This window comes from Siphateles boraxobius, unplaced genomic scaffold, assembly GCF_051911475.1.
Source record: "Siphateles boraxobius isolate OS27281-9 unplaced genomic scaffold, OSU_SipBor_1 13, whole genome shotgun sequence".
Classification (NCBI taxonomy): Eukaryota; Metazoa; Chordata; class Actinopteri; order Cypriniformes; family Leuciscidae; genus Siphateles; species Siphateles boraxobius.
In genome coordinates this window covers 18,518,747-18,543,067 of record NW_027508733.1, presented here as the reverse complement: position 1 = coordinate 18,543,067, position 24,321 = coordinate 18,518,747, and the positions used below count along the sequence as shown (strand labels likewise).

Sequence of the window (24,321 nt, the reverse complement as noted above, 5' to 3'; positions counted from 1 at the left end):
CTATTAGTAGGGTGTTCGTGGTTTGTTATGCGCTACTAATTTTATCCAATGACCCATCTTTTATCTGATAACGTCCCCTAAAACTACAAATTTGGAGAGCAATAATCAACTAGCATGCTTTAATTCACAAGTTAATTTGATTCAGACTTGATTCAGACTACTGATAGTAGCCTATGCAATGTTATTCTTTACATGTCTTACCTTTTAAAAGTGCATCACAAACGATCTGTTCTGCTGTAGGCCTAACTCTACGGCACGGCTGCTACTTCCGGGAACTATTGAGAGGCTCCACAAGCCGCCATTGCTGTAAAAAAAAAAAAAAAAAAACACGTTCCATTGGAGTGAATGGAGTTGTCGCAACTCTATCTCTATATGGCTCGGCAAAGACCTAACTGTTAATAACAACTTTTCAATACAGACTTCTGCACAAACAGCATTTCAAATAAGCTAAAGTGTTTTACTGATGTGAACTAGCAAGTTTGAGGCTAAACCTTAATGTTCAGATAGTTAATTATAATTAACAATACTTAACCTATAACATTTGTAAAGCAGGAGACCAAGTAATGGGATTAAACCACATGTAGCAGTGTAGCTGTGCTGTTAAAGCTAGCTTGTTTCCTGCTGCTTATCCTGTCACATTTTTGAAACACTTTTACATTCCAGGAACTCAGAACTATTTTCTATAGGTGACTGTTTAAATTTGTTTGTCTATCTATTTGCTACTGTTAAAATCAGGTTTGTGGCTGTGCTTTCTGTGCTCTTGTTTCTTTAAACCGAGTTATATCTTATACCGCTATTCCCAAGACAGGCATCCAGCGGTTTGGGGATTTTTTACCATAAAAGGTCATGCTGAGCTGAGCTACGGTTTCCTGTGGGAGTGGTCTGTCAAACTCTGTCTGTTTCTCTCTCACTCACAATTACTCCCTCAGTCATCTCCTCTGGTCTTATCTCCCGCTGAATGCATGCACTTCCCACAGCACAGAGCATTCTGCACTTAAAAGTATGCACTCAACAAATACATCGACAGTTCAGAGGGGAGGTAAAATAAATGTCTCACTGTGTGCGTGTTTGGGGTTGAGAGAGTTCAGCATATGTTATTGTTGGAGAAGCTACTTTACAACTGAAGCTTGATAAGCTGTTTGTAAAGTGAAGAAGTTATACTGTAGTTAAACTACTCTTTTAAGGAAGTATTTGGCTAACAAAATTAGCACTAAAGCTAGGCTACATAAGGGGCACGAAGCAAAGAGGGTTATTCCTTTTCCTCTTCAGAGTGCCCATTTTAATTGGCATAAAACTGATTAAAGGCCTGTTCACACCAAGGACGATACCTAAAACGAAAACAATGAAGAATTAGTTTTAAAAATCGTTCTAAATTTATGGGAATTGCAGTCCGCACCACATTTATACAGAGTTTTTCTAATTGACGAATGATAAAAACATTGACATAATCAGCATCTTCCTTTAAAAAGTTAAAGCATTTAAAGCAGCAGACGACAAAACTGTGAGTGGTTTCACAGAATGTTATTGTGTGTTAGTGTGGACATTAGTTATAGTTATTATTATTGTTCTTGGTGTAAACGGGCCTTTAATTTCAAAATGATGTCGTGGACCACCATCTTAGTGTTAGCGACGTTCATAATTATAACTATGCCCATAGCGGCCAAATAGTACAGTACTTGTAGAAAACAATGTGGACTTTGTGTATTATAGCCTACTTTTGTCATGCTATATTCGACGATAATTGTTGAAAATGTTATGGTTTTGGCAGTTCATGTACGCAACAACAGTGTTTTGAAAATGGAAACTTTTAAAAACGGTGATCAAAGTGCAAGTGTATGAAAACGATACCATTATCATCTCTGTGTAAACTACAAAAACGCGAATTTGTGAAAACGTTGACGTCATGCACGTGCGTATTATGTGTTCAGTTTATAGGCGCGCGTTTGGCGCAATTGCTCTGGAAAGGCGCGTAGTCTTTCTTTACAACGTGACATCGCCAACTACTTGCCTGGCATGTATAATACAGTGTTTTTAGTCGTTTTTGTGGATCCGTGTGAAGGGGGATCGTTTTGATAACGTTGTACTCTGCACAAAGAAAAAACATTACTTTTTTTAGTACATAAATTTTGTGAAAAAGTACCCTTAGTTTAAAGACAATTTAAAACAATTAATTTTGTAAGAAAAAAATCGATTGTCAATTTTTTTTTTTACTGAGGAACTAGATTTTATTATTGTTATTGCCATATAGATCAACTTGTATTGAACCTAATTGGTTTAAGAAATGTAGGCACTTTTTAACATCGTACCTGCATTAAATGAATTCCTATAGCATGTTTTTGTCCATTGGCTGAATTTACAAAGTACACTTTGTGTTGTACCTGTCCGTTAAACCATTTCCACGATGGGGCATTGCCCAATTATGACACACATTCATACTTCCCTTCATCGTTAAAACTAAGCGGGGCAGGCATGAGTAAGTAATGTTGAATGAATGCCAAAGCACATTACGTCTTTTCCTTACAACAGTGCCTAAGGGAGGCCAACAAAGACAGGGCACACTGGAGTGGGTATGCAGATGCAAAACATCTGTGCATGGCTATGACGTCATATGATGACACGCAGCAGACGTCAGAGAGCTGTTTGTCTGGAGCACAGGTGTTTTTGGACACTTTTCTCAGAATGTTAAGTGTCCAGGTGTTATGGAGAGTGAATCATCCGTTTGACAGTTGAGTATGTCTGAGGTACATGCCAAACATGTCTCGCAGATTTATCACTTTGATGCTAAAGTTGTGGTTTTTGGCGAGGCGGGAATTCAACCATTCGTTTACTTAAAAATGTGTACAATTTGAGCTTATGACAGAAAATAGAGCCTATTTAGAAGAAACTAAACTACACTTTTTGTTGTAATTCACAAAATGCCCAATGGAAGGGCAAGTGTTCAGTTAAGAAAGCCAGTTGGAAAAGAGTGTTACATTCTGCACTTCAGCTCTATTTTTCAGTGCCAAAACACTTAGATCCAACGGTTTCGCCATTTAGCACTTTGGGACTCAACAACTCTAAATCAAGTGTGTGCAATTGCTTTACGTCAGATTTGACTGTACAAGGCAGTAAAAGGAATAGAAAGCGACTTTATTTGCTTTCTAATGAAGGTATGATTAACCATAAACATAATTGTTTGTTTTATATTTTCTGTGGTTTCTAGAGTGTTGCTATGGGGTAACACATGTGTTCTGAGTGGGGTTTTGCAAAGTCAAAACAGTCCAGCTTCAAGTTTCTGTAATATTCAGTTCATTGAATAGTCCCTCTAATATAAGCTTATGAGATTTTTTGGCCTTTTTATTGTCCGGCAGATTAAAAGTACAAATGATACGGGATCACGGATAATCAGTGTTTTTTTATTTGTTTAATTTTACCTGTATATGATTTTAAAGCTTTCGCTAAGTAAAAAGTATAGAATGTACAAAATGATCAGCCTTGCAACAAGATAAACATTGCAATAATGTAACAGTATTAAAAATGTATAAGCAAGATTAATAAATGGCATAAAAGTATTGCTCATTGTTAGGTCCGATTGTTACTGATTTTTTTCCGACTACAACTGATAACTGAGATGCAATATGGCACCAGTTGCGTTTTTTAAAAATAATAGTATCTCCAGTTTTTGTTCTGGTTGAGAGGTTTTAATAAGCGTTGTCATGGACGACTGAATATTAAGAATATCTGACCTCCAAATGCTGTGATTGACCGATAAGAAATGAGGATTCCAGAGAGCCACGTAATAAGAAAAATAATAGCTCCTCTCCTCAACAAACTGCACAATCTGAAGTATATTTCTTCTTAGTGGTAGGGGTTTTGAAAAGTGCATTACCATAAATATTAGCTATTATAATATTGATACTTGCCTTGGTAAAGGCAATTTAGAAAAAGACGTACTGTTAAATGTATTAAAAATGCATTCAAGTATATTTGAATTGTACTAAAAACATACTAAAGTACATTTTTAATTCATTTAATAGTATGTCTTTTTCACCTGGGAAGGACTAACTGTTCTAAGAACTTCAGAGCTTTAGCAAACATTCTGGCAAGGTCCTGTCAAAAGTTATTTACAAACGTTTCCATACAGTAACGTTAATATAAAGTTCGTTCAAAGTTATCTGGTTTTTAATAATGTTCTCAAAACGTTAGCATAAAAAGCACACTTTGGGCCCTCTTTTAACGATCTGTTGACAATTTGTTAGCTCGGTTTAACAGTAATGTGGTTCAATCTGGATGCAGGGCCTACAGTATCTGCTCACCTCTCCATCCTTTCGTCCTTTTTTTAAACAATATGCAACACTCCAAATAAGGAGAAGTGCTTCTGACTGTTTGGTCCGAGCCATTCCTTCTCACAAGTGGTTAGATAGGGAGGGGGGAGGGGGGGGGGGGGTGTTTTAGACTTCGGTTGGGTTATGTAGAGCGATCCAGCATTGCTGGCAGCTCTTGGTTTAAGGCAGCATCAGCTGCATTCTTCTCCTCTCCTAAATCTCCTCGCATCCATTAGTCTGACCACACTTTCAGCTGAAGGACCGAGAACTGCACTTCGTAGCTCGTAGCTCCTTTGAATTTCATATTCGACCCAGACACTAGATCAACCTGCAATCATGGAGGCCATCAAGAAGAAGATGCAGATGCTCAAACTTGACAAGGAGAACGCCATCGACCGGGCAGAGCAGGCCGAGACCGAACAGAAAGCTGCAGAGGAGAAATGCAAGCAGGTAAGAATCAACAAATGCAGGTAGGAATCCAGATTGGTTCAAATGAAAAGGTCCTAACAAAAGTGGCGGCATAGGCATCTTTAAAGGCTGAAACTTGATGATTGTAATCAAGGAGAAGTTTGCCAAGACCTCATACTTGAAAACCAAGTATGCATTTGAGCTGCAATTCTGTTTTTTCCCCCCACAGCACTGGCTACTTATTTTGCACAATTATGTAGGAATCCTATAAAAAAAATATCAGTTACAATCTGACTTAACAATGAATGCCATTTATTAAGCTTGCATATTCTAATACATTATTAACATTACATATTTGCATGTTAACATGAGTTGAAGTAATAATGTACATTACTTATAATTTAACATTATAGAAAAAATATATTTATTTTATTGAACAATAGTTTGTCTGTTTTAAGTGTACACTTGGAAAGCATATTGCTCTTTGTAAATAGACAGATACCTTAGTAAACGAATATTGGCAATAAATCAATCCATGTCTTCCACCATTCAGAACACCTAAGGTTATAAATGGACGAGAGGTCAGGCTGTCTGGAATCCCAGTAGATTAAAAGATCCTCTCTTTAACACAAGAACCCTGCCAAACTGATAGCCATAGATGGCAAAGTGTTTGTGAGTGTTTATCTCACTTACTGCCACAGCTTACCTCAGGCTAAAATTTGTTATCTGCTGCCCACTAAAGAGAGTAGGCCTATGATATAATGTGGGTGACCAAATCCATTTTTGAAAGCTATTCATTTCTTAAAATGTACACATTGTTTTGTGATAAAATAGTTGAAAATATAATGAGGGATAATATTATAGAGGTTGATTGTATTCTTAAAATGACCATATCCAGTGTTGGAGAAAGATACTTTTAAAAGTAACTTGTTACAATATTGCATTACTCCCTTAAAAAGTAACTAATTGCATCAAGTAATGTGTTACGTTACTTTTTCTCAGCTAGGCTGGGGTTGCTTATTTGTTTTTTAATAACAGAAAAAATAAAAGTTCTATTCTAAAGGCCCTTTGACACCAAAAGTGAAATGAATAAAACTTCATGTCTGTAGAGTAGAGGTCAATAAACGAGTAAACAATGTAACTTGCTTTACTTGTAAGTGTTAAAGTAATGCGTTACTTTACTCATTACTTTAAAAAAGTAATCGGATTACGTAACTTAAGTTACTTGTAACGCATTACCCCAACACTGACCATACCAGAATGATTTTTCTTTACTTATTTGAAAAAGTAACTCAGATATTTTGTTGTAAAAGTAATGCGTTACTTTAATCGTTACTTAAAAAGTAATCGGATTTCGTAACTTAAGTTACTTGTTATGTATTACCTCAACACTGATCATATACCAGAACGTTTTTTTTCTCTTTACTTATTTGAAAAGGTAACTCAGATACATAGTTGTAAATGTAAAAGTAATGCATAACTTTACTTGTTACTTCAAAAAGTAATCAGATTAAGTAACTTAAGTTACTTGTTATGTGTAACACAACACTGACCATACCAGAAAGATTTTATATGGACATTTGGGATATTCCCTTAAATTATGCTCAATTGTGCTGTTTACTCACTCTCCCTCATAAAGCTGGAGGATGAGCTGGTCAGCTTGCAGAAAAAGCTCAAACAAACCGAAGATGAACTGGACAAGTACTCAGAGGCCCTGAAAGAAGCCCAGGAGAAACTCGAACTGTCTGAGAAAACAGCTGCTGACGTAAGTGATGCATAGGGTTCAATAAATCAGACTCAAACATGAGTCCTCTACGATAAACAACTTTAGTCATTCAGGCTTTGTTATGATGTTTTCACTTCCTGTCAACCCAGCCGGTCCATTTCAGGGTCACGGCACCATTTAAAAGTGCTTCAAATGGGGATTTATAGGGCAATAAAAAGCTTTACCTCAATAAAAAACATGTCAACACAAGCATCTTTTAAAATACCTCTTTCCTCAGGTGTACTACTGTAATGCCTTGAAGCGAACACATTGCTCATTAAAGAGATAATTTGAAGGTTTAAATGCACAAATCGTCTACTTTTAAGTTTAAATGAATCATAGCACAGTGCATTCCACCTGTAAGAACGCGTTTGGCCTTGGGACGAATGAGAAAATTGTCGTAATCACACCTGCATGGTTCTGAAGTGGTCCATCCTGTCCGTCTCTCAGATAAGCTCAGGTTACACCACACATTGTGACCTTGAAGGAAATGACTGCATAGTTTGAGAAGGAAGCCGAGGAGGGGCAAATCGGTTGTTTGTGAATCCTTAATGATTCCAGCATGGGGGTAAATCCATTTGTGAAAGAGAGATGTTCTTCATGTTGTCATTGACCTCAAAATACTTCTATAGGACACATCGTAACATCAAACTTTATTCAATAAGTGCAGTACAAATGAGTAAGATTAATTTCTGTAGAATGTTCTGAGAGGCTGCAACTGGGGATACAAGCACATTTTCGAGTTCTTTGGAGCATTGCCCTGAAAATGTGCTCCAGACAAGCCACATGTCATGCATTAGAGGAAACTGTAAACTAATTATACATCTGCATTCACAACGCCAAAGAAGTAGGTAAGATAAGTTCACCAATGAGTGAGGGATTTTTTTGAGGCTTGTAACTGATAAGTCGGGGGAACAGCAGGGGAGACTGGGACTTCGGTTGCACTGTAGAAGCTCAGGAATCCCAAGAATGCAGCGAAAGCAAACACAGAGGACCACACTCCTGTGACTAATGAAATCAATGCTCCCAGATCGCTGGCTCGTCTTTAGAACAAAAGCTCACTTCTGAGAAAAGTGTGTGACAGAAGAAGTGGTGTGTAACGTCAAGATTTAAGGTTTTAATTGCGGGGGTTGTAATTGAAAACTTGTGTGTAATTGCAGTGTTCAATTTGTAAGTGAAATCAACAACCTGCAGTGAGAGTGCTTTACGCTTTTCAACTAATTTGAATGTTAAATTTTAATGTTTTGAATAAAAAATAAATAAAATCAAGTTAAATAGCCTAGATGGAAACAAAAACATTAATATAATTATCATGTTTACAGTGTATATACCAAAATATTTTTCCCTTAAAAGAAGTGAAATCAACATACTGTTTTGTCAGGTAACGTAAAAATCTAAAACGGCATGGTTTTATTCAAAAATATTATTGAATATGATTATATCAACCTAAATACATTAAGTTACAATAGCGGAAGTGTTATTTAATCTAAACCTTAAAAATGAGTGTATCTTGAATATGGCTGTCTCAGAAAACTCCCAAGAAATTATATACAATTATTTATAAGATATTACAATAATATAACTTAATTAAAATTATAGATAAACAGCTAAAATAAAGGTGTACAACATGAAAAGTGCAATTTTATTTCTTATTTTTTATTTGACCCATCAGCTACTGTAAAAACAGTCTTGAAACGTCTGAAATTAAGAAATTGTGGTTTCATTTAAAATATATTTGCACATAAAATTTTTGTTTAAAATTTTTACAGTGTAGCATAAAGTCATTAAAATATTTAAAATAAAAAATATTATCAAAAACAGACAAGATTTTAAAAATAATAATAATAAATTAACGACAGGCTCTAAGAGTACGTTTTTGAATACATTTTGACAAGAGAAAGAAGTAATTAACATAAAATGTGACTGGTTGGTTGCCCCGCCCACAATTACGTCACGGGGACTTCACTTTTCCAGTTACATTGAAACTTTTCTGCAGAAGTTCTGCCTCCTTACATTCTCTCACATTCCAATGACTCCATGAGACAGAAGTAACCTCCTGCGAAGAGAATTTTTTTTGTTCATTGAACCGTTTTGTATTGATCCGGACAGGGAAGAATTTGGATTGCACATTTCGTGTCGTTTTCACTCCTTTTTTTTCTTCATCTTTACACTGGCCATCCAACTACAGCGCCATTCCGTTATTTTTTTTTAAATCCTATATTCGGGATTATATATGTTTTTAGGCTTTTCGATTTTGAAGTATTTATTTGTTTATAGCTTTTTGAATTTTTGTTGTTGCTGTCTTTGCACATCGTTTAATTTTTCCTGACCTAAGTCGCGGCTCGTTTTGTTTTCTAGTTGTAAATATAACATCATAAAGTATCTAAAATGACAGGTGTGACTTCTTTGGACGCAGTGAAGAGAAAGATCCAGACTTTGCAGCAGCAGGCCGATGACGCAGAAGACCGAGCTTTGGTTCTACAGCGCGAGCTGGACAATGAGCGCGAGCTGCGGGAGAAAGTGAGACAAATCTTCATATTTCTTTGTTCTTACTTACCTTCTTTACACTCTCCGGATTCTTGTACGCGTTACCTCTGTGAACTGTTCCAAAAAAAGCTCCGCTGAAGACTATAATTGTATGTTTAGGTGAACAGTGAGACCTGGATGCAGACGTGAGGTTGTGGAATGAAAGGCGTTGGTCCAAAGGGACAGTCCGACCCCAAAATCTGCCTTTGGGCAGTTGTTAGGCCTCACTGTTTTCTAGTACAGGTTTATTACACATCCACCCCTTTATCATTTTAATTTACATAATTAACTATTTATTTGTTTTAACTGACAATTGCTACATTTGAGTATTTTTTTTTTTTTACACAGAATTGCTTTATTTACCTAAATAGTATTTTCTAATACTAATAAAATTATATTTTTATTAAAATTTAAGATTTACTTAAAGATTATCTATACTAATTTTTTTTGTCATATCAATTTAGATAATTTATGTAATTTATTTGTAATATATAGGCCTAATTTATGCTATATTACATTTTTTATCTTAATGAACTCAAATTTTAACCACGTTTTAAAACAATCCTAATCTGACTCTTATAATCCTAATCTGACTCTTAAGATGGACTTTCTTTGGTATAATCGAATGTATTCAGACATAAAACCATCAATCCAACAGGACAGTAAAACAAAGTAAAACTAGTTATTGCAGTAATAGGAGTGATTTCTACCTAATATGTTGGTGTATGGGGTCATATTAAATAGTATTTTTTAGTTCATTTAGATGAAGAACATGGCAAAATGTTGTACGTGAGAACATTTTTCCTTGATACCAAGATGCTCTAGGAAGCCACCCTCCCCCACAGTCCTTGGAGGATTTAGATGCTCCATTTTATAAAATTTTCTGAGTCATCCCTTGAGAAGCCCTTAATTGTCAAGGAATTCGGCCAGGAACCTACAGTTTGTTTCTTCTCATTTGAACTCCTGTTTTTGAGCAACTGATGAATAATTGTTTGTGGATCTTTCTTAGAAGTTAAACATTATATTTTGTTGCATTCAAGAACGACCCAAAGGATGTCTCATCCTGAGCTCCCAAAGGAACTGAGTCAGGATGTCTCTTGTTCCACATTGGAGTTTCCTGTGGTCCTTCTTCATACTCAAATGACCATGCAGATATGCAGGAAGCTGGCATTGCTTAAGAAAAGTCCTGTTCTTCTAGTGTTTGTAGATCAATAGTGTGTCTTTGTCTAGGATCTGTTGCCTTTTACATTTAATGGAGAAATGTTAGGGAGGTCCATGGTCCCATCATTCTTCTAAATCAACTTCCTTCTTTCTCTTTTAGGGGTTTGCTTTGAGTCAGACACTTCTAATACAAATTTCGCTGACTTTACTTTCATAAGTGGGAGTTTTCCCACTCTTAGTGTGACAGAATGCTGCTGGACTTGGTCATGACGTGACCAATGACCTCTCCATGATGGTCATAATTCATGTAAGGCATAATTCACACTGGGGTTAAAAGTCAAGAACATGACTACGAACATATGTGAAGCCTGTAAAAAGGCCATTAGGAAATTGGTAAATAAGTAAAGGAAGATAAAGAAATGCTCCTCAAATTTGCATCGACAGGTTCCCATGGTGTTAAAAATGATATCAAGAACTTTTTTGCATATCTTCTCAAAGTTTAGTTACACAAGTGGTTGCTTACTTCACAATACTCCTACAGTCTTTTCTTTGCATTAGTTTAGAAATAACTAATCATTTTGCATCTCCAACTCTCTCTTTGACTATTTTACCAGTAAACCACTTTATAATATTAACTTGTATTGACTGAAAAGGAGCCTGTACTTCATTTCCACTGTTCGTTTTCATCTGATAAGCCTTATTTTCATAATATCAGCCCATAAAAAGGTTATTACATTGATAGTGTTCGTCTCAAGTGTTTGCTCAATGTCACGTACGATAGTACTGTGCTTCAGGAAGTCGACAGAAGAAGTCTCAGGTGATTCCCCCACACTTCGACCTTGAACGTATCGTTGGACATTGATGTCACTGTGTCTCTAACAAGATCTGAGTGTATTGTGGTGTAAATAGGCCTGGGAATCCATAGATCTGTGAATGTCGCCGTCTCATATCACACATATGCGCGTTTGGGTTTGTCTTGTACTCGATAAAATGTTCAAGGCTGCGTCCAGACGCTTCTCGATAACATATGGGTTTATTTTTATTTTTTGTGCTATTCTTCAGCCTTTAAAACTTTTTGGCACTTCTCCACTAGCATTGTCCAGAGCTTGTTTTACCATATATGGCTAAAGCAACCAGGGAGCGCAGTGACTAAGGAAAGGGCATGGCTCATGAGGGAGTATCCTGACCCTGAACTGAATGAGCATGTTGGGAGGGGAGAGGATGCGGAGTGTGTCCATTTCCTGTGCATTTTTCTCCTCCCCTCTCTGGCTCTCCTTTATTCGAAAGGGGGTTAACTTCCTTACTCCTGTGATGTGTTGGTGAAATGTGTGTGAATAAATGTTCATTTGACCCCCTCTTTAATGATGTCAATCTTGAATAGCGTATTCATTGGCGTTTTGTGAGATTATAGTCATATTGCAAGATACAAACTCACACATTCCAAAATATAGTCGTATTTTGAGATATAAAGTCGCAGTTATGAGAAAAGTCACAATTGCAAGAAATGTTATAGCTTGAAATCAAACATTATATCTCGTAATTATGAATTTATTTCTTGTAATTGTGAGATATAAAGTTATGTTTTAAGATATAAAGTTCCATGACAGCAACTGTCAGTGTCGGCCCAGATCCGGCCCACATCACCAGGCCGACACTATGTTGCTGTCTGAGTTGGTTGGAACAAGTTATTAAAGGGATATTTCAACCCAAAAATGAAAGTTCTGTCATTTATTCACCCTCACCTTCCAAATCTATATGAATTTCATTCTTCTTTTAAAAACAAAAGCAGATATTTTGAAGAATGTTGGTAACCAGACAGTTGATGGGACCCATTGACTCCCATAGAATGAAAAAATAAAATACTATGGAAGTTAATGGGGCCCATCAACTGTTTAGTTACAAACATTCTTCAAATATCTTTAATGTTCAGCAGAAGAAAGAAACAACTTGAGGGTGAGTAATGGCATAATTTTCATTTTTTGTGTGAACTATCCCTTTAAGTCACATTGTGAGATATAAAGATATGATAGTTGATTTGGAAAAGTTATAAAGTCTCCGTTATGAGAAAAAAGTTGGTATTATGAGAATATAATTCGCAATTATGAGTTATTAGGTTTGGAGTCAAAGGCCTATACTATGATCTACTACATACATTTGTGTGTTTGATAAAGATCCTTTTATGCCATCCAGTAGCAAACCAGCTACAAAAAAAGCTTGTACGTAGTGAGGTTCATCAGCCATGAACTGTTTACTACTATTCATGCTCCAAAGCAACAGTAAAATCCTTAAATACCAGCCGCTCTGACTCAAAACAAAGATGTGATTAGAAAATGGACGATTTGCTCTCTTTGACTTTTCCCCGGTGCCTCTTAAAGTTTAAACCCAGATATAGTTTCCTGGCAGCGAGATTTTCCTAGCGCTCGGAGAGAACTGTGCGCTTGCTCAGTTGAAGCGTCTGCAGTGCGAGAGCCACTGTGATATGTCATAATTATAGTTGCAATTATCAGTGCAGTAAGTGGGTTGGTTTGGCTGTGAGGTCTCTTTAAAACTGAAAAATGTCACAGAGGCACCATTGTGCTCATTATGAGGCCAATCTTTGTTTGAATCACAACGGGAGGTAGTGGTCGGAAAAGGGCATACAAATGTTTTTTCTTTTGCAGTTGATTGTGCTTTGAGCAAAAACTGATGAAAATGACATGGCATCATTGGGAGAATCCCCAAAGACCTGAAAAAAAAACACCAGAGCGTTATTTTATATCATAAATGTACATTACTGCTAGATTTAAAGTCGGTATATAATTGTATATAAGTAACCTTTGACCTTTTCTTTGACAGGCTGAGGGTGATGTGGCGGGCCTGAACCGCAGAATACAGCTGGTGGAGGAGGAACTGGATCGGGCTCAGGAGAGGCTGGGAACTGCACTGCAGAAACTGGAAGAGGCGGAGAAAGCAGCAGACGAGAGCGAGAGGTCAATGGAAACCATTAATTTATGAATAATAGTGGAAGGAAGGAATTTCTGTGCTTTGGTTGAAAACTACATGGCCTTTTTCTCATTGGAAAACAATCCACAAAATATTTTTTCAAGAGAAATTGTGGTTGGAGAGGGTTTTACCTATGGAAGCAGACTTACCCACCTTTTATTATTTATTATATACATACTTTAATATATAAATACATGCATTGTAAAACATATGATCAATAAGTTGACAACATGTTTTTACATTGCTTTAGCTCATCAAAATAAGTTAAGCAATTTTCAACTTTTTTATGTTATACAAGATTCAACTAATTTTTAAGTCAGTTTAATGTATTTTAAGTTGAAATGACTTAAACATCCAAGTTTATTGTATTTAAAATTTAAGGCAGCAACTTTTTTTTTTACACTGTATTAAGAACCAATGATATTCATATTAAGCTTGAGCAAACAAGAAATTAACAGGATTTTCCATGAATTTTCAATTGGTCAAACCAGTTGACAAATAGTTTTGAATATTCATTAGCTAATCTCTCTAAATCAAAATGTAAAAAAATTAGAGGTGGGCATAGATTAATTTTTTTAATCTAGATTAATCTCACTGTAATCTTGGAATTAATCTAGATTAATCTAGATTAAAATGGCTCACTTGAATTCTGCCGAAGGCATTCAGAATATGTGTGCTACCCAAATAATGACTAAAAGTAAGTCTTTGAGAATAGTTAGCCTTGCGTAGGGATGTGAATTTCTGCCAAAAATGCCATTCGACAATAGAGGAGCAAAAGTCGAATATCGTTAAAAAAAAAAAACGCACACTCACAATGACAGAAAGAGAGGCCAATTTAATCTTTAGCGATTTGTCAACAAACAAACTGTTTATTAATTGAACAAGTAACACGTTTTTGTCTTTTTTTAACATAGTAGGCTAATTGGAAGAAGACAAAAACAATAAGCACGATCTAGCTGCAGTCCGTTTTTGCATCGCCAAACCAGATGCTCGTTAGATCAGAAAAATTAATGTCATATGTCATTATGATTTTATGTGAACCTGCCTTTACCGGCAATAGCCTCCTCCTTTTTAAACAAATTAGTTTTCAATCAATGTAATGACTATGCCCCTGCGCAATACACACACATTACCGTGGGATGGCGGGTGTTCATTTCATAAACTGTACACAATGGTAGCTTATTTAAGCTGTTAACCTTTGCCAGTGCGCCGACGCTCTGAAACGTTTTTTTGTTGCATAAATTAATGTATATGTCCAAAAAACGGATAATGTGATACTTTTTAGTAGTGCTATCGTGGCGTAATAATCTGTTTGGTTGTAAAATGTAGTACCTGAATGAAATGAAATCGAATGTATCGTCCTGTGGAATCATTCATTCACAGACGAAGATGTTCAACTAATAAAGATCTTCATCGCTGGCAAAAATATGATGCATTTGCAGAGATGCTTTCACTAGACTAAACTGTAGATCCACGGGCACTTTATCCAATGCTCTTGATGTTCTTAAATCTTCCTGTTACGAATCCGAGTCGAGTGTGACAGATTAACGGTGATATTTTTTTTAGCGCCCCATAAAAGTCTCACGTTAACGCAGCACGTTAACACCGATAACGGCCCACCACTAAAAAAATACGAATAAAAACGACTGGAAAGGTGGTGGAAATTCATTGGTCAATTCTCAATTCCAGATTTTAGGACCATTTTGATTATGAAATAAAGATCTTGCGCTAGCAAATTTGCTGATGAATTTGCTGATTTCATCGATGATGTCCCGCTGACCGCTTGTTTCACCTCCAGAGGCATGAAGGTAATTGAGAACCGCGCCATGAAGGACGAAGAGAAGATGGAGATTCAGGAGATGCAGCTGAAAGAGGCTAAACACATCGCAGAGGAGGCCGACCGCAAATACGAAGAGGTGAGGTACAAGCGCCTAGAGGAACACCACTTCCAGATGTTTGACATTTGAAGCTCTTCGTTTGAACGCCATCTTTGCCACAGGTGGCCCGTAAACTGGTGATTCTCGAGGGCGAGCTGGAGCGAGCCGAGGAGAGAGCCGAAGTCGCTGAATGGTATCGTCTACCTATTCTCACGCTTTAAATAGACTAGGATGTGAATGTTTGTTGCTTGACCAGTTAAAACATTGTTTTCTGCTCAAATACCTCCAGCAAAGCTAGTGATTTGGAGGAGGAATTGAAAAACGTTACCAACAACCTTAAATCCCTAGAGGCTCAGGCAGAGAAAGTAAGTCAACATCTCTCTTTTATCTGTTAATATCACAATTTCAGACCTCTATAATAATCATCACTCAACTTCTTAGACTGATAATCGCTTTGAAACTGAAACATGGTAATTTATGGACTTAAAGTTCTGACAACACAATAGCTCTGAGAGCAATATGAATTTTAGTCAATGTTGACAGGAAGTGAGATGGATTTGCTGTATCTGTCTTTGTTTGCATGTTTCAGTACTCCGAAAAAGAAGACAAGTATGAAGAGGAAATCAAAGTTCTCAGTGACAAGCTGAAGGAGGTAAAGAATTCAACAAATGAGACAAGGTCAAAGATAAGCTGCCCTTTCTCATTCCCTCAACTTCCTTTTTTGTGTTTATCAGGCCGAGACCCGTGCCGAGTTTGCCGAGAGGTCAGTGACCAAACTGGAGAAATCTATCGATGACCTGGAAGGTATGAACACATTCATTAGTTCTATGGGTTTAATCTGTTTTTTAACTGACTTTTCTGTGGAGCCAAGTTCAACTCTTTATCAATATTGGGGGAGTTGAACATAGAGATTCTGCTAACTTAACAAAGAGCGTGTAGCTGTTTTCAAAACACTCTAGCTCTACCAGAATTGAGCGATGACCTAACTACTGTAGTAGCCATGTAGAATGACAAAGTTGATTCATTTGAGTGAATCGATTTGTTTGAATGATTTGTTGTAGTGAATCACTTCATTCAAATGGTTCATTTCAGTGAACTTGTTCTAAAATATTCACAGTAGCTGTTTTCAAAACACTGTTGCTTTTGCTGGAATTAGAAATTTTGTCCAAGGAAAGTGTGGAGGTTAGTGCGGGGAAAAAACATTGGTAACGATGATTTAGTTAACCGTTTAAACTAGTAATTTATTCAATAATTAATCGTTTCTCCAATAATTAGTGTGTATAGCATGACAAAAAGCTGGGAAAGTTGATTCATTTTAGTGAATCGGTTTATTCAGACGGTTCGTTTGAGCGAATCGTTTCATTCAGTCAGAATCGACTAGACTTGAGTTGTCTGTTTTAGTGAATTGCTTCGTTCAGAAAAAAATTAACTGCTTCAAACTAGATTTGATTTGTTTGAAGAGTTCATTTTAGTGAATCACTTCATTCAGATGACACAAACTAGCTACAAAACCAGATTTAATTGGTTTGGGTGGTTCATTTTAGAGAATTGCTTTGTTCTGATGGAATTAACTGGTTCAAAAACTAAATTTGATTAGTTTGGTTGGTTTATTTGAGCAAATTGCTTTGTTCTGATGAAATGAACTGGTTCAAACTTCATGAATCATCATTCAATTCAGAGAGCACAAAAAGGGTTAGGGTTAGGTTAGGGTCATTTTTGTCTTCGACTTTTATGCTGGCATTCTAATATAAAAGAAAACCATTTTTAACAGTGAAAATCATTTAAAAGATCATTTTCCTCTTATATAGATTTAATATACTTAGCAATTTTTCCTTAGTAACCTATGATGTAGCTTTTCAAAAAGGTCAATTTTGACTATAGTTTGACTTGGCAAGCATCAATAGACAAAACTGTTCCTATGCAAACGTCAGTGAAGGTAAGGAAGTGGCTCAATGAACTTTTTGCCTTCAGAAATGACGAGTGGCGAAGCAGGACACATTGAAAAGTCCTGAGTGGCTGGGGTTTGACAGGTCACAGGCGGGTCATCCTCCCTGTCTATATAACGGCCATAAAATCTTTTGGAACACACAACACCATATTGTTTTAGAGCCATTTTGTCAGTTCTAGCAGGCTCATGTTTCAAACGCTTGAACCCTTCACTGGAAGATGATATATTCGACTGCCTCAGTATATAGAATTGGTTTAAACAAGCCTGGTTTCAAGAGAAATGAAAATGTCTGTGCCCTACAGCGCCGGTCAGCTCTTTACTCTGCTTAATAACAGTAGTATATTTGAATAGGAAAAGTAACTAGAGAGCATATCTTCTTCGGGCCAGATGGAAATTTTTGTTTTGAACACGATTCGCTTATAGATTGTTACTGGTAGAACATGACCTCTGTGAGTTTCATGTTTAGTCTTCCATTAACTTCTTGTCTTTCTCTTTTTCATTTGGTTTCTGTCCATTGCTGCTTCTCACCTTCGCTTTCCTGCTTTTCCTGCCCATCTTCAGATGAACTCTATGCTCAGAAGCTGAAGTATAAAGCCATCTCTGAGGAGCTGGACCATGCTCTCAATGACATGACCTCCCTGTAGATCCATCTCTGTCCTGCTCTGACGCATCTCCTGCTTTCTCAAATTTCTTGCCACTTTCTTCATGTGTGCTTCATTTTCTTCAGTGTGTCTACACTAGTCTCAATAAAACACCCTTGTTTCATTTCTGACTCTTAATCTTCTGTTGTCATTGATAATGTTTCATTATGAAGATTCGTAAGAGTTGAAATTCCTGGTAATATCAGGGAATTTTAATATTTGTTTAAATTAAATATTTTGATTGTAAATTAATATTTTACTTGATTGTAAATGTATGATTTAAAAAAAAAATGATTATCCATTAATCATGAATGATTGGTTCATTGAAATTGATTTAGTTAAAAAGTGTCAGACCTTTTGGGAAATTTGGGAATTTTACACAAAATATGGTCAATAAATCTCAGCTCAGATCTATTAATGCAGTTTGGATGAAAAATAAATTAAACTTAGAAGAAAATATATGTAATATTTTATGTGAAGCATATATTCAATATTATACATTTGATTAAATATATTGAATATGATAAAATGTGTTAAATGATACATATTAAATTATATTAAATATTCATCAGTTTTCTATACTCTTCTCTCTTATATTCTGATGTCCACAAAGGTGAGGTTACATTTCAGATTTGTCTGATTTTATGGTTGTACCTGTATTTATATCATATTTTAAAAATATTTAATACAATACTAATCTTCACAGTTGAAAGATTCTTCTTTAATCATACACATAATTGCAATTTTAATTAATATTATTACTGACACTAACCAAGTGCAAGCACATTAAATGGTGATATTTTGTCTTATAACTCTGTGTGGTTGTAGATGAACCATACACTGTAGACAAAATGATATGATCAATAAGATATGACGTTTTACATTGCTTTAACATCAAAATAAGTGAAACAATTTTCAAAATTGTGTATACGTTAAACAAGATTAAACTAATTTAAATCAGTTTAATGTATTTTAAGTTTAAATGACTTAATCATCCAAGTTGATTGTAGCCTACTTCAAGGCAGGAACTTTTTTTTTTACACAGTGAAGACTGTAAAACTAGGGCACTAAACTGTATTTTCATATAGTATATATGTTTATTAAACAGTTACAGCATCTGACATTTTTTTTCTCTTTTTGCTTACAGAAAAGTTATCTTCTGCAAAAGAAGAAAACCTCGGAATGCATCAAGTGCTGGATCAGACACTTCAGGAGCTGAACAGCTTATAAGAGAGACGATGAGAGAACGACGTCTATTTTTACTACATTCCACAAATACTCTGCTTAATTCCAATTCGCTAGCTATTGAGCCCTATTTTCTCACAGAAAAAAATAATAATTTAAATTTTGGTCTGAGGTATTTCTTTTTTCGCTATTACGCTATCCAAGATGGCTCGACATCGCTGATTTCAAAAGTTAGCCAAACAACCTGAGGTGCTAATTTCCCCACTGAAACAACGTTATTACCTTATGACATACCATATGAAAAGTGAATATGCTAATGTGCTCAGCAGAAATTTACTTGGAAGTTTTATGTAATTTTAATGTAAATGAAGACGTTCATGAGGGCGTTTTCAATACAGTGTTTCTCATAAGTACATCTTGCGCTCCACCTACTGGTCACAGGATGCACTGCAGTACATTACTCAATTGGTAATGCGATGGTGTTCTACCATGGTATATGTCAAAGTGCCTGGGTATTTTTGTGAAACCACCAAGAAATGGGACCAGACAAAGACCAAAGAAATATTAGCTCTTCGATCCCTAGGCATTTCTGTGAATGCGTTGTCGCTTTTTTCTGTTAAATTACTATTTCAAAATGCCTCAAACGCTCCTTTTCCATTTTCTGTGTAATAAATTTTTATAAAAAGTCTGTTTGTGGGGTAGACGTTTGATTATTTTCCAGAATGGTCCAATTAGATGTATAATTGATCCTAATTTTATGGATTTTACAGAAGTTATAAACTATTTTTCCTTACAGAGTTTGTGAGAAACATCTCACACAAAAGTGACACTTTCAGTAAATGAGTATCAGTATATCACCAGACGCAAAACTAAGAACAACATTGACATTTGTATCGTCCAGACCGTTCATAACGTGAATCTACACTGTAAAAAAAATTTACATTAGGCCTATCACAACATTTTTTCTTTGTGTCAAAACAACTTAGATAATTTATGTGTTTTTTATGTGGTAATTTATGTCAGATAACATAATATTTTGAGTTTCTGTTGATTAAACCAATCTTATTTTTTTATTTCAATGAACTTAACATTTTAAGGCAACCAGGTTAAACCAACAATAATGGCTTACAGTGTTCGAATCCCACCACAGCTTTGCTCATGCATATTAATTACGTTATGTGACGTTTATCAGGCAGGCCTAACTGATTCGTTGAGTCAAAGTTTAAACGAGCGCTGGAACTCTTGTCTAATAAATATTAATGAAGTTATGTGGCGTTTTTCGAGCAGGCCTACCTGATTTGCTGAATGGTAAGTGCAGCTTGCCTCATGAATATTAATTAGGGTGTCAGTCCAGGAAGTTAAACGGCGTAATTAATATTTATTATATTAAGTAATACGTCACAGTGCACGCAAATCAAAAGTACTCGTTTGTAAAATGTTTATATTATTTCACCAAAGACCGACTGATGACAAAGTACAGAGCTGTAGATATAGTTAATGGTCTGAAATCGTGTCGGCTGTAGCCTACTTTGTTTTTAAACCACACCCCACACAACCGTTTTTAAACAGGTGAGGTCACGTCGACTGCCGTCACTGTACGTGTGCCTCGGCAGGTGAGAGTGTTATGAAAACATTACATTTTACCTATGTATTATTGTTTTTAATTGTGACAGACAGGCATTTTAAATAACATATAGCCTATTTGACACCTTTTATGTCAAATAGCCTATATGTTACTACCGTAATAGCCTATTGAAATATAAGTAGCCTAACCTTACGCTAAGAGAAATTGAACATACTTTTTTTTGGTGTAAAATCCACTTTAAACAAGTTTGGTAATTTAATTGTCAGTTATCACGGGTTTGTGAGTCATTACGACGAAAAATATTAATCTGCTAATCGATATTGTGTGGATTAGCCTATTCTAAATATTTATAACTTCCTGTACACGATGTGTTCATATTTAATTTAAAATTTAATTTACTTTAACAGTTAATCCTTCAGGAATATTATCATTATTATTTAAAATGTCAGCCTTTTGTTCACACTTTTTTCTTTATTCTAAAACTCTCTGGACAGTTCAACTATATTTAAACAAATATTGTACATGATTTTAATTCAGATACTGAAAACATGTAAAAGTGGTCATTCAAGTCATTGTCTGAATGAATTTTACTTAAATGTATTTTTAAGCATTTTAACACATCAGAAAAGTTAGAGTCATTTTTCCATCAAATGATTTGTTCCTTTAGGACACTGGATGTCATGGCTGTGCCTTTATCTTGCGACAGCGGTGATGCAGCGTTCGCCTGGTTCACAGAATTCCAGCGCAGCAGCATTTTGAAGAATGGAATTGTTCCAGAATGGTTCCACGGCATAATATCCAGGAAGTAATGGACTGAACACTGTATTATGTCACAAAAATAAGCAGACACACTGTGTAATATGTGCTTGAATGCTCAGACTATGTGTTATCATGAATATGATGATGTCAAAGAGCAGAAAATCAGGTCGGGTAAAACCAGTCAGATAAAATAGTTCTGTATTGTAGGGCTGCGGAGGATGAGTTGAAGTGCAAGCCTCCTGGTTACTTCCTCATTCGTGTTAGTGAAAGCAGAGTGGGTTATACATTATCTTATCGGTAAGTCTGTGTCAATGTTACAATTGTTGCCAGTTATGAATCCCTACAATAAGGAAGTTTGACTCGCATCATTACTATACACAAATGAGTCCACTAAACAAACATGTATTCACTAAAGGTCATCTTTAAATATCTTTCTCCTAGAGCTGAAGATCGCTGCAGACACTTCATGATTGACGTCTTGCCAGATAACCAGTTTATTATAGTGGGAGAAAATACACACTATCGTTCCCTCCATGACTTGGTGGCCTTCCACCGCAGAAGCCCCATTTTACCCTACAACGAACTGCTGACTGTGGCTTGTGAACAGGTATAGAGTTACACTTGCGATGTTGTGTGTTACACCACAATGGTCATCCATCAAGATCAACCAATCTAGTTAGAGCTGGCAACCATGGACCACTTTTCATCTTTTAATAGAAAAAAATATGCGTGTGTATAAGTTTTGCACACTTTTTCAGTGTTAAATAGTATAAAATTGCTGTTTACCCAATCAGCAACATGACAGAGCAAGGAGACAATGTGTATTTCCATCATAAACAATAATTGTAATCTTTGTTTCAACATGATTCATTTGTGTGCAGGGTGGCAAAAATAACTACGCTGAGTTGTTTTTTCCTCAAAAGAAAGAGGTAAACGCTAGACAGGTTGAATGGATAAATTCTCCAACACAAGCACATACGCCTCATTCAGATATCTCAGAACACAACGCGACTTCGGCGCTCCAAACCGATTTGCCTGCGCTACCTTCAACTCCTTCTGCGAGACTGTATCCAAGCTTGGAGACGGAATTGACCACTTTGAATCTACAGAGCACGGTAATACAACATCAAGACAGGGTACATTATATAATGTCCTTGAGGTTAAAATTACAATATATTTTATCTATAATAATTGTGAATTTAAGGCTTAGTTCACCCAAAAATTATAATTATCCCATAATTTACTCACCCTCAAGCCTATATGTCTTTCTTTTAGTGAAACACAATCAGAGTTATATTAAAAAATATTCTGGCTCTTCCAAGCCATATAATGGAAGTGAATGGTATCTTAGATTTTAAAAAAACACAACACATCCATCCATCATAGAAGTAACGCATCTGACTGTTGTACCATCATACCCATATGATTACTTTTATGATGGATGGATGTGATTTTTTGGGCTTTCAAAAAAAAATTTCATTTCCCAAAAATGAAATCTCATTTTTTGGTGAACTAACCCTTAAAGTAACAGGTTGTCCAGCTAGCATTTGTTTGCCTTTTTTTCTTATCACATATTTTAGTATTCATCATAAATTAGACTTAAACCCTCAAAATTCAACCTGTAAAATATGTTTTCAAATTGGACATTGTTACCATGGAAACGGTACTTTAAAGCCTTTTAGCGGGCTCCTCTCCGTAGTGGGCCGTGTTGTATTTCATATTACAAAATTTACTGCACTTTTTTTAAGATCAAATGTTTATACTAATCTTGACAATACACATCATAGGAAAGTTCTGAGACGCAAGGTTCCATATTTGTTGGCTGTTTTGTGATGGAAGTGATATTGTGACGGAAATGTATTCATTTGTGACAGAACGCATAAAAATTCAGTAGAAATGTATGTCACCCGGTGGCTATTTTTGGTATAGCACCTATACAAAATCATATAGGAACGTCCATTTTTGGAACCTCACTTCTAATTTGGTACAATTGGTTAGACATATGGCTTTGAATTTTAGTCCAAATTATTTTGTAAAATATATATTTTGTATGAAATGAAATTGTTTGGTACAGTACATTTGCTTTAGAGTTGCATTTTCATTTTTTCCAATAATCAGCAATTATTGATTTATCAGCAATTATTATATTATTCAGCAATAATCTGCTGAGTGTCTGTATTCCAGCATTCATGAATTACCGTTTATGTTCGGATGCATTTTCACATCTATGTTCAGTTGACAGGCTATTGGCTAATAATACTTATTTTTTATTTATTTTTCATATTTCAGGATCAGCCAACAAAGCCTGTTCCAAAGCCTAGAACGGTATTTACTTCCACAACTCTTGAGACGCCACCACAGTTACCACCCAGAATGTGCTTTTCAAGTCGCCCGCAAGCAAACGCAGAGGCCGACAGATCGCAAAGGTTGACGTCGGTAAGCTCTGACAGACATCAAATCGCAGCCAGCTCACCCGTTGAAGGCCGTACCCAACAGAAAAACCAACAACATTTGAAACCTGTGGTCTTGAGCCTGGCGCAAATTAAGAAAAAGCTTAAAAAGAAGCACTCTGAAGATCACACGTATGAGGAGATCCCCAAAGATACGGCGTATGAGGAGATCCCCAAAGATACGGCGTGTCAGGAGGATCCGACTCTTCCTGCTTTGGACAGCAGTACCATGAACCCTAAACAACAGGCAGAAAGTGAATATCAGGAGTTAACTGAATGTCGGTCATCTGACGGTATTCCCAAATTTGCAGATAGAGAATTACCATATGAGTACCTAAATCCACCTCCTTTTGCACCTGGGTACTAGATAAAAACATAAAGATCGGTGGATTTACTTAAAGTTGTGTAGCCATTGAATAGCGTGACAACATGTCTCTTTGTTTTGATGTTCTTTTTCACTATGCATTTCAATGTCTGAAACAACGTTCCGAACAGAGGCTTGTCATCTGGAAAGACTTGTCTGACACTGTAAAATATTTGAATATAACAATAACAATGACAGAACGTGTTGTGCCCACAGGCATGAATTTCAATATAAACTTCCAGATTGTACTTCCTAAAATCTAGCACTTTACATATTGGGAGATTTAAAACAAACAAAAAAAACACTGTAAATATTTGCTTTTTACTGCAGTTAATCAATAAATATACAGACAATCCAAGAAACCTA

At 36.0% G+C, this 24,321-nt stretch overlaps 2 protein-coding genes across 5 annotated transcripts; both read left to right on the top strand.

Annotated features, from left to right (window-relative positions):
• Positions 1-4,432: 4,432 nt before the first annotated feature.
• Positions 4,433-19,485, top strand: tpm4a (tropomyosin 4a). 4 transcript variants are annotated; one of them, XM_077226248.1, is made up of 9 exons: positions 4,433-4,754; positions 6,352-6,477; positions 13,000-13,133; positions 14,945-15,062; positions 15,146-15,216; positions 15,313-15,388; positions 15,613-15,675; positions 15,758-15,827; positions 18,760-19,485. In XM_077226248.1, exons 1-9 carry the CDS (start codon positions 4,641-4,643, stop codon positions 18,840-18,842), a joined length of 855 nt encoding a protein of 284 aa, XP_077082363.1. In that variant the 5' UTR covers positions 4,433-4,640; the 3' UTR covers positions 18,843-19,485. The 4 variants fall into 4 exon arrangements, with proteins under 4 accessions (XP_077082363.1, XP_077082362.1, XP_077082365.1 ...); XM_077226247.1 differs by lacking the exon at positions 18,760-19,485 and adding an exon at positions 17,533-17,736 and having other exon boundaries at positions 4,507-4,754; XM_077226250.1 differs by lacking the exons at positions 4,433-4,754; positions 6,352-6,477 and adding an exon at positions 8,416-8,997.
• A 692-nt stretch (positions 19,486-20,177) lies between these two features.
• Positions 20,178-24,317, top strand: hsh2d (hematopoietic SH2 domain containing). Its single transcript, XM_077226246.1, has 6 exons — positions 20,178-20,410; positions 21,050-21,187; positions 21,349-21,438; positions 21,583-21,748; positions 22,023-22,256; positions 23,431-24,317. The coding sequence occupies exons 2-6, from the start codon at positions 21,063-21,065 to the stop codon at positions 23,956-23,958; spliced, it is 1,143 nt and encodes a 380-aa protein (XP_077082361.1). The 5' UTR covers positions 20,178-20,410; positions 21,050-21,062; the 3' UTR covers positions 23,959-24,317.
• Positions 24,318-24,321: the final 4 nt, after the last annotated feature.